General features: G+C 40.4%; 1 protein-coding gene, 1 non-coding gene and 1 pseudogene across 2 annotated transcripts in view; all 3 read left to right on the plus strand.

Annotated features, from left to right (window-relative positions):
- Positions 1-4,026: 4,026 nt before the first annotated feature.
- Positions 4,027-14,221, plus strand: part of EFCAB3 (EF-hand calcium binding domain 3) — a 35,950-nt gene continuing 25,755 nt past the window's right edge. Inside the window, exons 1-3 of the mRNA XM_055102236.2 lie at positions 4,027-4,116; positions 5,978-6,068; positions 10,351-10,427. Coding sequence (XP_054958211.1) covers positions 4,068-4,116; positions 5,978-6,068; positions 10,351-10,427 — 217 coding nt within the window. The 5' untranslated portion in view covers positions 4,027-4,067. The remainder of the gene's footprint in view (positions 4,117-5,977; positions 6,069-10,350; positions 10,428-14,221) is intronic.
- Positions 4,486-5,029, plus strand: LOC117976684 (large ribosomal subunit protein P2-like; annotated as a pseudogene).
- On the plus strand, positions 6,119-6,181 carry LOC112437626 (U7 small nuclear RNA). Its single transcript, XR_003026188.3, has one exon. It is a non-coding gene; the product is annotated as a U7 small nuclear RNA (small nuclear RNA).

Here is a 14,221-nt window from a genome sequence, read left to right on the forward strand (position 1 = left end):
TAATATCCAGGAAGGGAGAAGAGCCAAGCAATAGAGAGAGAGAGAGTGACCAGATCAGAGGCAGGGAAAGAAAAGGTGCTTCATAGGTGTAGGTTTTTCTGAATTCTACAGATTATGTGTTTTATATTAGAATTAATCCTTTCCCCATAGGAAAGATATTTCTTCTTTATATGTATTGCTTTCTGCATTATATATTACCTTATATAGCCTCTATAACCTAAAGGGATCACCAAGAATTTTCCATGTTTCTGTGTTTCATCATCTGCCATAGACCTTTTTTGATATTAAAATAATACATTATTGGTTTATCTGGCCAGGCCAAACCAAACCAAACATAGGAAACTGAGTTATTATAGCCACACTTTTTTCCTGAGTATTAATCTCCTCATGCTTAGAAAACAAAACTATTCCCACATTTTTAGAGGAAAGAAAAGAAAAAAAGTTAAATCTGTACTATTAAGGTTTTGGTTGGTTGTTGTTCTGGCCATAGAAAGGGGTGGGGTGAAGGAAGATTTTGCAGTTAGTTAATCATACCCACATATTTGATAGGATAATTCACTAGAAAGAAATATCTATCTCATTAAAAGGTATCTAATTAGTCAATACCGTCCTAAACAAAGCATTCATGAAAATGAAGTGGGTAACAGATCATCTTCCTCCTGAATCAACAGATTTTCAAAGTCATTCCACTTCTTTACATCCTAAAAGATGATAAATGAATAGTCTTGATTTCAATGCTGACACTATAGTGCTTTTCAATTTTTGCTTTTGGAGTGCAATGCATTAAGGCACCAAAAGAAACAATATGAAAGAAGATGGATATCCCATATAACCTTGACATTTTCTTAATTTTTTCACTCATCTGGGGAAAAAAATAAGATAAATTATGCCCTCCTAGTCTACTTTCCGTAACTTCAGAAATTCATGTAATTTTGATTCTTAATCTTGTCTTTAAGCAAAAGGAATGGTGACTCTGCATAAGTTGAAAACTGCAAATGATATTAAAGGTGAGTGTGAAAGCTGATGTGAAGCCATTGTAAAGATGGGGCTTAATACTTTGACTTACATTTTTTAATACCTTAGTTACTTTCCCTAATTGTCTTGTCAGTTTCTATCCTCCATCTACTTGTCCATAAAGTGAATGAACACCGTTATCTCTCCAACTGTCTTTCTAAGTTCCTTGTACCTTTATAGTCCACACCACACTGAATCACATGTGATTATCAGGTATTTTATATTCTTTTCTAATGCTCCATTTGTGATTTTTTTTAACCTCTAAGAACACTGTAGCCTATTTGGTATCACAGTACAATTTACAAAGCAGGTGTTCCTGACTCTGCCATTAAGGAAATTAATTCAGTTCATTGGGCTTTAGTGTCCTTAGCAGTAAAATAAAATGGGTGAGGACCTGGAGCACTGGCTCACACCTGTAATCCTAGAGCCTTGGGAGGCGGAGGCAGGAAGATCACTTGAAGCCAGGACTATGAGTCCAGCCTGGGAAATTCAGCGAGGCCCCCTCTCTATAAAAAATTTTAAAATTAATCAGTTGTAGTGGCACTTGCCTACTGTAGTCCTAGCTACTCGGGAGGCTGAGTGGAAGGATCACTTGAGCCCAGGAATTGGAGGCTGCATTGAGCCATCACTGCGCCACCGCACTTCAGCCTCAGCTAACAAAGAAAGAACTTGTCTCTTTTTTAAAAAAATGAAATGGGCATGGACACAGGGAGGGGAACATCACACACAGGGGCCTGTTGGGGGGTAGGGGGGTGGGGGGCTAGGGGAGAGATAGCATTAGGAGAAATACCTCATGTAGATTACAGGTTGATGGGTGCAGCAAACCCCCATGGCACGTGTATACCTATGTAACAAACCTGCACGTTCTGCACATGTGTCCCAGAACTTAAAGTATAATAAAAAAAATGTGGTGGGTTGGGGGCAGAATTAGGTTGATGATCTATTAGTTATCTTTCAGCTTTAAAATTCCAGGACTAACTTCTGTGGCTGAAAGGACATTATCAATAAAGTAAAAAGACAACCCACAGAACAGGGAAAAATATCTGTGAATTATGTAATTGATAAGGATCTAGTCTCCAAAATATATAAAGAATGCTGTAACACAACAATAAGGCTGGGCATGGTAGCTCACGCCTGTAATCCCAGCACTTTGGGAGGCCAAGGAGATTGCTGGGGGCCAGGATTTCAAGACCAGTCTGGGCAACATAGTGAAACCCCATCTCTACCCAAAATACAAAAAATTAGCTGGGCATGGTGGCCTGCACCTTGTAGTCCCGGCTACTGGGGAGGCTGAGGTGGAAGACTCACTTGAGCCTGGGAGGTCGAGACTGCAGTGAACCATGATCCTGCTACTGCACTCAACCCTGGGCAACATAGTGAGACCTCACGAAAAAAAAAAAAAAAAAAAAAAAATCTAAGTAGCCTTTAATATAGTAGGCTCTTAGTAAATAATTGTTGAATTAATTTATAAATTAAGCCTTCCCTTTCTTTCCTTGTGTGTTCCTGTCCAGAATGGGAGGCAGTGTACCAAGCTTAAAAAGATTAGGTTAAAGTCAAATTATGCTCATAATGAACAAATCGCCCTGAGCAGGAATAGGAAACCTCTAGAACTGCTGCAAGTGAAACCTGAAGCACTTTTAGGGGCCCAACTATATAACTAGCTAAGCCTTGGGTGCCAGAGATATCTGTACTTAGCCATGATAGACTAAAGACATGAGTTAGGAGTCCTAACTCCTGCGCTAGAGTATTTACAATGCCATGAGACGTGTCAGATCGTGAATACCTTGGTTTCTGCTTAAAACAATCTTTTCTGTAATTGTTCTTTTGAAAGCACTTTTCCCAATAATAGTAAAGACAGCCTATGAGAGTTTTTTTGCCTCTCTTTCTAGGCTTAAACAATTAATGAAATGATTCTTAATCACCATTCAGTGAAGGCAGCTGAGTAAAATGTTTTAATTGAACAACTTTCAACTGACTGATGAAGACTTTCTCTTTTTTTTTGAGACAAAAGTCTCGCTCTGTCACCCAGGCTGGAGTGCAGGAGCGTGATCTCAGTTCACTGCAACCTCTGCCTCCCAAGTTCAAGCAATTCTCCTGCCTCAGCCTCCTGAGTAGCTGGGATTACAGGTGTGCACCACCACACCCAGCTAATTTTTGTATTTTTAATAGAGATGAGGGTTTCATCATTTGGCCAGGCCGGTTTCAAACTCCCAACCTCAGGTGATCTGCCCGCCTCGGCCCCCCAAAGTGCTGGGATCACAGGCATGAGCCACCACACCCAGCCTGATGAAGACATTAACATGAAAATATATTAATATAGAACTTGAAACAAAAATTCTCCCCCTTCCCTGAAATTCCAACAGTGTCAAAATGTTCAGATTTTATAAATCATACCCTCATATACACCAAGGGTGCTGAATGAACCACACTGAAAACACAGTTGCTGTAAGGTTAGAAGGAGCTCCTGGGTCATTCTCTCCCCGGGCTTGAGCCTGAGCAGTGAATGAGGTCACAGTTGTGTGATGGAACAAACCCTTTATTGGATTCCTGATCTGATTGAAGCCCAGAAGTGGTAGGTAGCACGGCTTAAAAGTAGGTAAATATCGTGATTTTGTAGGATTCTATGCTAAGTCCTTTTTTAAAAATCTATTATCTTTGAGAATTGAAGGTATTTTTTTAAAGAAATGATTATTTTGAGGTATGGGGATGATTTCACAGCACCTTTCAAATGCCTGAATTGTTGAGCCATTCCGGAGTTCCCAGCTCTGTGGTAGGTTTTCAGATTTTGAGGACTTGTAATTGAGTTGTTTAGAAACAACTGCTTTCTGGGCTCTGAGGTGAAGACCTGGGAAAATGGATCAAATTCTAACCAAACATTCAGAGACTTTTTTTCCTCATGGTTGAATAGTATTCAATTATCCATTATTCTTAAGTCAGCAACCTAGTTTTCTTGTCAGTGAACTATCAAATACACTCTACATTTTTTTATTATTATTATACTTTAAGTTTTAGGGTACACGTGCACAACGTGCAGGTTAGTTACATACGTATACATGTGCCATGTTGGTGTGCTGCATCCATCAACTCATCATTTAACATCAGGTATATCTCCTAATGCTATCCCTCCCCCCTCCCCCCACCCCACAACAGGCCCCAGTGTGTGATGCTCCCCTTCCTGTGTCTATGTGTTCTCATTGTTCAATTCCCACCTATGAGTGAGAACATGCGTGTTTGGTTTTTTGTCCTTGCGATAGTTTCCAGCTGAGAATGATGGTTTCCAGCTTCATCCATGTGCCTACAAAGGACATGAACTCATCATTTTTTATGGCTGCATAGTATTCCATGGTGTATATGTGCCACATTTTCTTAATCCAGTCTATCATTGTTGGACATTTGGCTTGGTTCAAATAACAACAGACGGGGAAGCCCTACCAACCCAGCTTCTGGTTCATAAGCCCTGTTTCTCAAACTATGCCAAGTGGAAAGGCGACGGTAATTCACGAGTTCCTTCCAGGGTCTAGGGTAGCAGAACTGCATTGTATCCCACCCCCATTCCTACTGTTAACCAAGACCACCTGGGCTTTTCCTCCCTGACTCCACCAAGATCGCACGCATGGAGGCCTTGCCACCGCCTCCGTAGACGCCCGCCCCCAGTGCGCTCGGTCACCTCCCTCCTGCTGGCTGCCCTCGGGGGCAGCACCTCCCTCAGAGCCAAAGACATCAAGAGGATCCTGGACAGCGTAGGCATCGAGGCGGACGATGACCGGCTCAACAAGTTTATCAGTGAGCTGAATGGAAAAAGCATTGAAGATGTCATTGCCCAGGGTATTGGCAAGGTTGCCAGTGTACCTGCCGGTGGGGCTGTGGCTGTCTCTGCTGCCCCAGGCTGTGCAGCTCCTGCTGCTGGTTCCACCCCCGCTGCAGCAGAGGAGAAGATGAGGAGGAGGAGGAGGTGTCCAAAGAGTCAGATGATGACATGGGATTTGGTCTCTTTTATTAAATTCCTGCTCCCCTGCAAATAAAGCCTTTTACACATCCAAAAACAAAAACAAACAAACAAACAACAAGTGGTTCCCAAGAAGTGACAGGGCAGGGATGAGTCTCCCCAAAAGAAACCCTGGGAAAATCTACTTACTACTAGGCAGGTATCTAAGATGTAAACAAGTAGGCAAATACATTTTATTCTTTGTCAATTATGACTTGAAATGCTCTACTGATTTCATAATAAAATAGCATCTTTAAATAACTTTTTCCATATATTTCCAGAATGCTCATTACCTGTGTCACATGGCACCATTTTTATTATTTAAGGTGTACAACTTGATAATTTGATATATGTATACATTGTTAAACAATCACCACAATCAATCTAATTAACATATTCATCACTTAGTTACTATTTGTGCGTGTGTATGCGTGTGTGTGTGTGTGTGTGTGTGTAGTGAGACCACTTAGGATCTAATCTCTTAGCAAATTTCAGGTATACATTACAGTAGTATTATTACCTGTAGTCACCATGCTGTTCATTAGATCTTCAGAATTTATTCATCTTCAAACTTTGTATCACCAACATCTCCCCATATCTCCTTCCTCAACCACCATTCTACTCTCTGCTTCTATGAGTTAAACTATTTTAGATTATACATATTAGTTAGATCATATAGCGTTGGTCTTTCTGTGTCTGGCTTATTTCACTTAGCATTTATTCTTACATAGGATCAGAGTGACACTAATTGAAGGGGGAGCAGTGACAAGCAACTTTGCTTAGAAATCGGGAACAACGAAGGGGACTTTCCACATGGCATTCCAACTTTATGCATATCTCTAACTTGAGTTTGCATCTATTACCATTCCTTGAGGCCCTAGACTTTTCAAACTCCAGGCTTTGAGCTGAAAAAGTTGCAAAAGAATATAAAGAATGAATCTGTAAACTGATTTCTTAATTGTATATTCTGAATTCCAGACAGAGTCACTGGCCACATGGCAGTTTCAGAAATTAAACCAAAACTTAAGCTGAATCCTCTAACAAAAGTACCCATCTCCCACAATAAAAGGTAGGTAATGAATGATTAAGGGTGATAAATGTATTATGATAAAGAATTATTAGTGTTACAGCTCTTTTAGAATTTTGTCTAGCAGGTTTTCCGATCTTTACTGGGAAGCCCCTAAAAAAAAGAAAATTATTAAGATTATTGGCCGGACGCAGTGGCTCACACCTGTAATCTCAGCACTTTGGGAGGCCGAGGTGGGCGGATCATGAGGTCAAGAGATCAAGACCATCCTGGCCAACGTGGTGAAACTCCGTCTCTACTAAAAATACAAAAATTAGCCAGGCGTGGTGGTGTGCGCCTGTGGTGCCAGCTACTCGAGAGGCTGAGGCAGGAGTATTGCTTGAACTTGGGGGACAGAGGTTGCAGTGAGCTGAGATCGTGCCACTGCACTCCAGCCTGGTGACAGAGCAAGACTCCATCTCAAAAAAAAATTATTAATATATTAAAAGCTCATAAAGATTATGATGAAACAATTAAAATACTCTTCAAATATTTATTATATGATAAGTTTAGTTATAAAACAAAACATCGGAATTGAAGAGAAATATTTTTTATGAAAACAAAAAGATATACATCTTTTTTGATAGGAAGAGCAGAATTCTCCCTCCTGTCCTCCCAAAGGAGAAGCTGTTTTTATGTTAGGATACAAAATACCCTAGGGGGCTCAAGGAGTTATCAGTTATATCTTGAGATATTTTGAGTGCCAGTTTAAAGAAGAAAAAATTTAGAAGATCATAAAGAAGACCTAAACCCATAACCAAGTCAAAGTGTAGAAAAAGGGTCTATATTTCAAATATAGCTGGTAAACGAAAGCTGGTACATTAGCCATGACTGACCCTGGGCTAAAATTGGGAAGGGAGATTTACCTGTGACATTAACAATGGCTTTTTCTCAGTCACCTAACAACAAATTTCAATAAACAGCCACTAATGAGCAAAAATGAGAGCCTGATTTATATTTTATCAGATCATAAGAAGAACATTTTTTTCTCTTTCACAATTATCCATTTACTGTCTATTTTGAGTGTATCTTTTCTAGTGTCCTTGACTACGCAAGCTGTCTTTTGAGGGAGTGAGTTCCTTGTCACTGAAAGTAGTTAAGCAAAGACTAGGCAATACTACATGTAAAGGGAATTCCTACATTACATGGGAGGCTGGATTGGGTTCATTCCAAATGTAAGGTTCTTCAGTCATTTGAAACTTTGAAAAATAAAGTCTTTCTCCAATGTTTGATCCAAGATAAGGTCTGAAATTGTGCCAAGAGTGTCTTTTTAAAGACAGATAATAAGAACTTTACATTGCCTGGCCTGGCACGGTGGCTCACATCTGTAATCCCAGCACTTCGAGAGGCTGAGGCGGGTGGATCACTTGAGCCTAGGAATTTGAGACCAGCCTCTACCAAAAAAGATACAAAAATTAACTGGGTGTGGTGATGCACACCTGTAGTCCCAGCTACTCAAGGGGCTGAAGTGGGAGGATTGCTCGAGCCTAGGAGGCAGAGGTTAGGGCGAGCTGAGATCGCACCACTGTGCTTCAGCCTGGGCAACAGAGCAAGACCCTGTCTTGAAAGAAAAATAAAAGATCTTTACACTGCCTTGAATTCTACTTTCCTCCTGCTTCTTGAGAACATAGTATTTCGCCATGTACTGCATCTTCTACATCATGCAAAAGAAATTTGTTTATATTTAGAAATACAGATGGCCCCCAACTTAACAATGGTTCAACTTACCATTTTTTGACTTTATAGTGGTACAAAAGCCATATGCATCTGGTAGAAACTCTACTTCAAATACTCATACAACCGTCCTGTTTTTCACTTTCAGTACAGGAGTCAATAAATTACATGAGGCATTCAACACTTTATTACAAAATAGGCTTTGTGCTACATGAGTTTGCCCACATGTAGGCTAATGTAACTGTTCTGAGCACATTTAAGGTAGGCTCGGCTAAGCTATGTAGGTTAGGCAAATTAAATGCATTTTCAATTTACAATATTTTCAACTTATGATGGGTTTATAAGGAGGTAACCCCATCATGAATCAAGGAACATCTGTACAATAAATATAAAATAACCTATCTGAATAAGGACAAACCTGAGCTTCAGAAATTACAGGTTGGGCACAGTGGCACACACTTGTAATCCCAACACTTTGGGAGGTAGAGGCGGGAGGAACACTTGAGCCCAGGCGTTCAAGACCAGCCTGAGCAACATAAGGAGATCTTGTCTCTACAAAAAATAAAAAATTAGCTGGGTATGGTGGAATGCACCTATAGTTCCAATTACTCAGGAAACTGAGGTGGAAGGATCCTTGAGCCTGGGCAGTCAAGGCTGCAGTGAGCCACGATCACATCACTGCACTCCAGCCTGGACTGCAGAGGGAGACTCTGTCTTGAAAGAATGAGAGAAAGAGAAGAAATTCAAGTAGATAATAAAGAGGAAGCACCAGAAGAAGAAATCAGTGTTAGTAAAAACTGAGAAAATAAGACAAGTTAGATAAAATTCCACTTTCAAAAGTTAAGAACAGTTTTGAGACTATCACCTCCTTTTCTCCCAGGCCCCTCTTTGAAAATGAGTTGAATCTAATAAGTACTTTAGGGGATACTAAATTAATAAACCATAATAATTTGTTGTTTAACTACAATGTTTAGTATTTCTTCTAGTTTTACTTTTTTTTTTTTTTTTTGAGACAGAGTCTTGCTCTGTCACCCAGACTGGAGTGCAGTGACGTGATCCCTGCTCACTGCAAGCTCCGCCTCCTGGGTTCATGTCATTCTTCTGCCTCAGCCTCCGAAGTAGCTGGGACTACAGGCACCTGCCACCATGCCCGGCTAATTTTTTTTTTTTTTTAATTTTTAGTAGAGGCGGGATTTCACCGTGTTAGCCAGGATGGTCTCGATCTCCTGACCTCGTGATCCACCCGCCTTGGCCTCCCTAAGTGCAGGGATTACAGGCATGAGCCAGCGCGCCCGGCCTAGTTTTACTTTTTAAACTGCTTCTTATAAAGCCACAAAACTATGAGATTTCATATTTTTTAAACTTTTAGTTTTACAAGTATCAAAACTAAATGCACTTTAAATAAATTTATAAAATTGGTTATAATTAAATTTTGGAGTTAAATCACATTTACTTAAATGTAATTAAATTTTATTTATCATATTATAAGCAAACTCAGTTTTACATGATATATTTTTGTGTTCTTAAACTAATAAATTACTTCAGATCTGTACAAAGTATCTTGAAAGTATTAATATGTTCCTGCCTTTTCCAGATTTTACTTTCCTCAATAAATGAAAGGTCACCCAAGGTTTCAAATTTTCAGAGGTGTTCTCTATCTTTATTTCGCTCTCTTATACACCCATACATATGCTGGTAAAAATACAATTTGACGACTGTAAAACAGTTGTAAAAGTTGTAAAAAGAAAAAAAAAGTTGTAAAATAGTCATAGATGCAAAGGTTTCTCTGTAAGGGTATTCACCACAATGTTTATACTGTTTTAAAATTTGAAACTCAAGGCTGAGAGTTGGAGCCAGCAAAAAAGAAAATTGAAACAACTTCTCTTTCTAACAACAGGAATAGTGTAAAGCATTATGGCCTTGATTTTTGGAGTCAGACAAATCTGGGTTTGAATCTCAGGTCTTCCATTTACTATCTGTATAACCTGAGACAAATTATTTAATTGCTCTGAGCTTCTGTTTCTTATTTTGTAAAATGGGGGAAATCGTAACTGGTTTTTTGGGGTTTGTTTTTTTTTTGAGATAGGGTCTCACTCTGTCACCCAGGCTGAAGCATAGTGGTGCAATCATGACTCAGTGCAGCCTTGACCTCCCAGGCACAAGCAATCCTCCCACCTCAGCCTCCTGAGTGGCTAGGACTGCAGGCCTGTGCCACCACACCTGGCTAAATTTTTTTTATGTTTTGTAGAGACAGGGTCTTGCTACGTTGCCCAAGGTGGTCTTGAACTCCCGGGCTCAAGCGATCCTCTTGCCTTGACCTCCCAAAGGGCTAGGAGTACAGGTATGAGCCACCATGGCTGGCCTGAAATTATAATTTTTTAAGGGAAGGGTGATGGGCAAGTTTAGGGCAGAGGAGGATCTCAGTGGCCAACATTTTCTCACTGTTCATCCTGTAGCTATGGGCTATCCTAAACAGAAGATCCCTTAGGATAGTAGACTGGATACATTGAGATGCTACAGTCATTCCAGTAAGCAGAAACTGATGAATAGGACTAATATCTGCTGGTTTCACATATGTAGTAAATCTAAATATTTTCATATCTTTCCTCAGGGATAGAGACTTACCAGGATCTCTTCAATGCCAATTACAACACAAAGAAAAGAAGCTAAGTGCTTCACAAATGGCAGGTAATGAGAATCATCCTCAAAACTGAAGCATAAACAACAGCTCCTTAATATGTCTGATCCTTTCTTCTCTAAGAAAGATCTGAGATTTCAAGGGTGGTCTACACCACCATCATTTGAGAGAAAGGAAAAAAACCCTACATTTTTGTGGGACAGGAGGGAAATTGCTTTTAAATGGACATCTCCCTAGAATTTAGGCAGTGCTCGTCAAATAACTGTATTCAAAGAAGAACTTGGGGGTATGGAAAAGAACAAACGCAAAAAGAACAAAAATAACAAAAGAACAAATATAAATCAAGTAATAAAGAACACAAACACAGCTACAGTCCTAGGATTTCTCAAAGAAAACAATGTAAAATGAGCTACACTGGCTAAAGTTTATTCATCCAAACAACAAATATTTATTTAATGCCAAAAATGTACTAGGCGTGGGAAACAACAAAACAAGTCAGACGTGGTCCCTGCCCTGATAGGAAGTCTAATAGGGAAGACAGGCTGTTAAACCATGAACTTGCCAGGCACGGTGGCTCACGCCTGTAATCTCAGCACTTTGGGAGGTTGAGGCAGGCCAGGCCGATCACCTGAGGTCAGGAGTCCGAGACCAGCTTGGCCAATATGGTGAAACCTTGTCTCTACTAAAAATACAAAAATTAGCTGAGCGTGGTGGCGGGCACCTGTAATCCCAGCTATTTGGGAGGCTGAGGCAGGGAGAATTGCTTGAACCCAGGAAGCGGAGGTTGCAGTAACCCGAGATCGTGCCACTGCACACCAGCCTGGGCGACAAAGCGAGACTCTGTCTCGAAAAAAAAAAGCCATGAACTTGCTGAATAAATCATTTAAATTACAATATAACACAAGTTATGATAGGAAAAGTATGGAGTGTTATAGGAGCTTAAAGGAAAGCCTCCTAATTTGGTCTTGTGAGGGAAGAAAGGGAGTCCCAGAGAAGGCTGAATGACGAATAGGAGTAAATCAGGCAAATAGCGCTGACAGAAGTGTTCTAGGCAGAAAGAACAGAATCTACAAAGGCCAGAGAAAAGGGAAAGCATGATGCACTAGAAAAATTCAAAGAAGTCAAGTGTGGCTGTGTTTGGGTTGCATCTGGTTTCTGAAGAGGCTGATGCTTTACCCCACTAAATTTAGAACCAATTTAGAAATTGACCCAGGAGACAGAAATGAATCAAAGAATCAATCCACCTTGACCAGCCCTGACAGGGGCAGTCCCTCCAGGGCCACCAAGGCCCCAGATAGCAAAACATCAAATATGGAAACTAGAAAATGTGTTCTTTACAGTGCTTAATCCTCAGCTTTCCTATGAGAGGTTAATTTGTTCATTCTATAATCAACCTTTATTGCTGGGAATTTCGGTTTGGAAAACGCAAAGGATTGTCATGATCAGATTGGCATTTTTCATTGTAAAACTGAGCTAAATGCCTTAATAATAACAGCTTATGGTTTTATAGACCTAAGGTTTCTAAAGTGCCTTAAGATACTTTGGTACTCATTTTAAGGGGTCTATTTTAGTCAGATATGGTGAGACATGCAGACACAGAAATGATGGCCACAAAGGAAGTTTTTCATACTCACAGATCCCTAGAAACAGGGCACAGCATGCCAAGCATGTGGGGCCACAAGAGGAAGCACCAGGGTCAGTCAGGAAGTGGGCAGGGGCAGCATGTGGACAAGAAACTCTATTGTGGTTTCTGCAAGAAGGAATGGACAAGGCAGGGTAAGCAGGTATGGGGTTAGCTAGTTTAAACAACTTCAGTGGGCTCTGGCATGTAAGGGCTGTCCCTAGTTGTCTGGTACCTAGCCCTGGGATGACTAGGGCAGGGAAGTAGTGTCCTGACTGTAAGAGGTGGAGAAGGCAGGTGATTGAGGATATGGTCTCTGGAATATGGTCTATGGAATTGGATGGTTTGCAGAGGAAAGACACACTCACAATCTAGTAGTCACTATTTCTAGGAATTGACCAGCCCTGAGAGGGGCAGTCCCTCCAGGGCCAGCAAGGCCCCAGATATCAAAACATCAAATATGGAAACTAGAAAATGTGTTCATTACAGTGCTTAATCCTCACAACCTTCCTATGAGAGGTTAATTTGTTCATTCTACAAATATTTATTGAATACTTCAAGATCCCCAGCATCTCCCATCCTTACTGTCAATTGGTCTGCTTACTTTCCCAAAGAAAACTGAAGCAATCAGATTAGAATTTCCGTAGACCCTCACCTCCATGTCTACCTCCTTACCAGCATCTGTATCCATAACCTCTGACTTCCACCAACTTTTTCTATTTGAGCAATAAAAATTAATAATATAGAATTGATTATAACCCAAAGTATAAAATAAACATCCATGAATCCACACTGATAGAAATAAATGACTAATTTTTTAATTTTTATTTATTTATTTATTTTTTCTGTGCAGTGGTGCGATCTCGGCTCACTGCAAGCTCCGCCTCCCAGGTTCACGCCATTCTCCTGCCTCAGCCTCTTGAGTAGCTGGGACTACAGGCGCCCGCCACCACGCCCGGCTAATTTTTTGTATTTTTAGTAGAGACAGGGTTTCACCGTGTTAGCCAGGATGGTCTCGATCTCCTGACCTCGTGATCCACCCACCTCGGCCTCCCACAGTGCTGGGATTACAGGCATGAGCCACCGCGCCCGGCCATAAATGACTAAATTTTCAATAGGAAGAAGAGACAAATGGCAGAGGTAGCAATAGCCGGAGGGGGAAATGGGGTCACAATGTACTTTTTAAGGGAGAAACAGCAAAAGTTTATACAACAATAGGATTGATATAATAGAAAATGAAAAAATGATATTTCCCTTACCTAAGAGGAGACCCTTTCTTCAGTAAATTCTTTGAATATGAGAGAGGGGATGAGTTCCAATCCACAAGGGAGGGATTGGCTCTGGGTAAGAGCATACAGTTTATTTGCAGCGCAGAGAGAAAGGAAGATCATGCAGGTACAGGTGCTGGTCAGGAAGTAGACATGGAGGTGGGAGTGTGTAGGAATTCTATTTCTCTTCTTTCTAATCATCCACCCAGAATTACTTTTTCTTTTTTCCATGGTACATACCACCTTCTAAAATGGCATCTAGTTTACCTATTTATTACATTTATATGAAGGCACAGATCTTTGTCTATTTAGTGCACTAATATATCCAAAGCACTTGGAGCAATACCTGGTCCATGGAAAGCATGCAATCAATATTTGTTTACTGCCTACTAACATGCAAGAGATAGTGGGAAAAACAGAAACAAGTCAGAGATAGTTTGGTTCCAGCCCTAGAGAAGCCTACCTTTTATCAAGGAGAAAGATGTTACCTTTTACATTACACACTTACAGAGCAGGTATCATTATCTCTGTAGGAGATTAATCACTGTTATACATAGAGACGCTGAGACTTGAATGTGATATGAAGTAAGTTTTATTCAGGTGTCATTTGGGATATATTTTGTTCCAGGTTTATTTCCTCATTCTCTAATTTCAGAAAATACATACCTAATTTTGGCTCCAGTTAGTGCCTTGACTATTTCTTTGAAAAACTTTGGATTATACAAAACATACACACACACATATGTGATTTGGGTCCAATTTGACAAATTAGTTTTCTATTGCTGCTGTAACAAATTGCCACAAACATAACAGCTTAAAACAACACAAATTTATTATCTCACAGTTCTATAAGTCAGAAGTCCAGGTGGGTACAGCTGGTTTCTCTTCTCTGTGTCTTATAGGACTGAAATTAAGGTGTTGGCCAGCCTGTCCTTAGCCAGGATGGTCTCAATCT

This window comes from Pan paniscus, chromosome 19, assembly GCF_029289425.2.
Source record: "Pan paniscus chromosome 19, NHGRI_mPanPan1-v2.0_pri, whole genome shotgun sequence".
Taxonomy (NCBI): domain Eukaryota; kingdom Metazoa; phylum Chordata; class Mammalia; order Primates; family Hominidae; genus Pan; species Pan paniscus.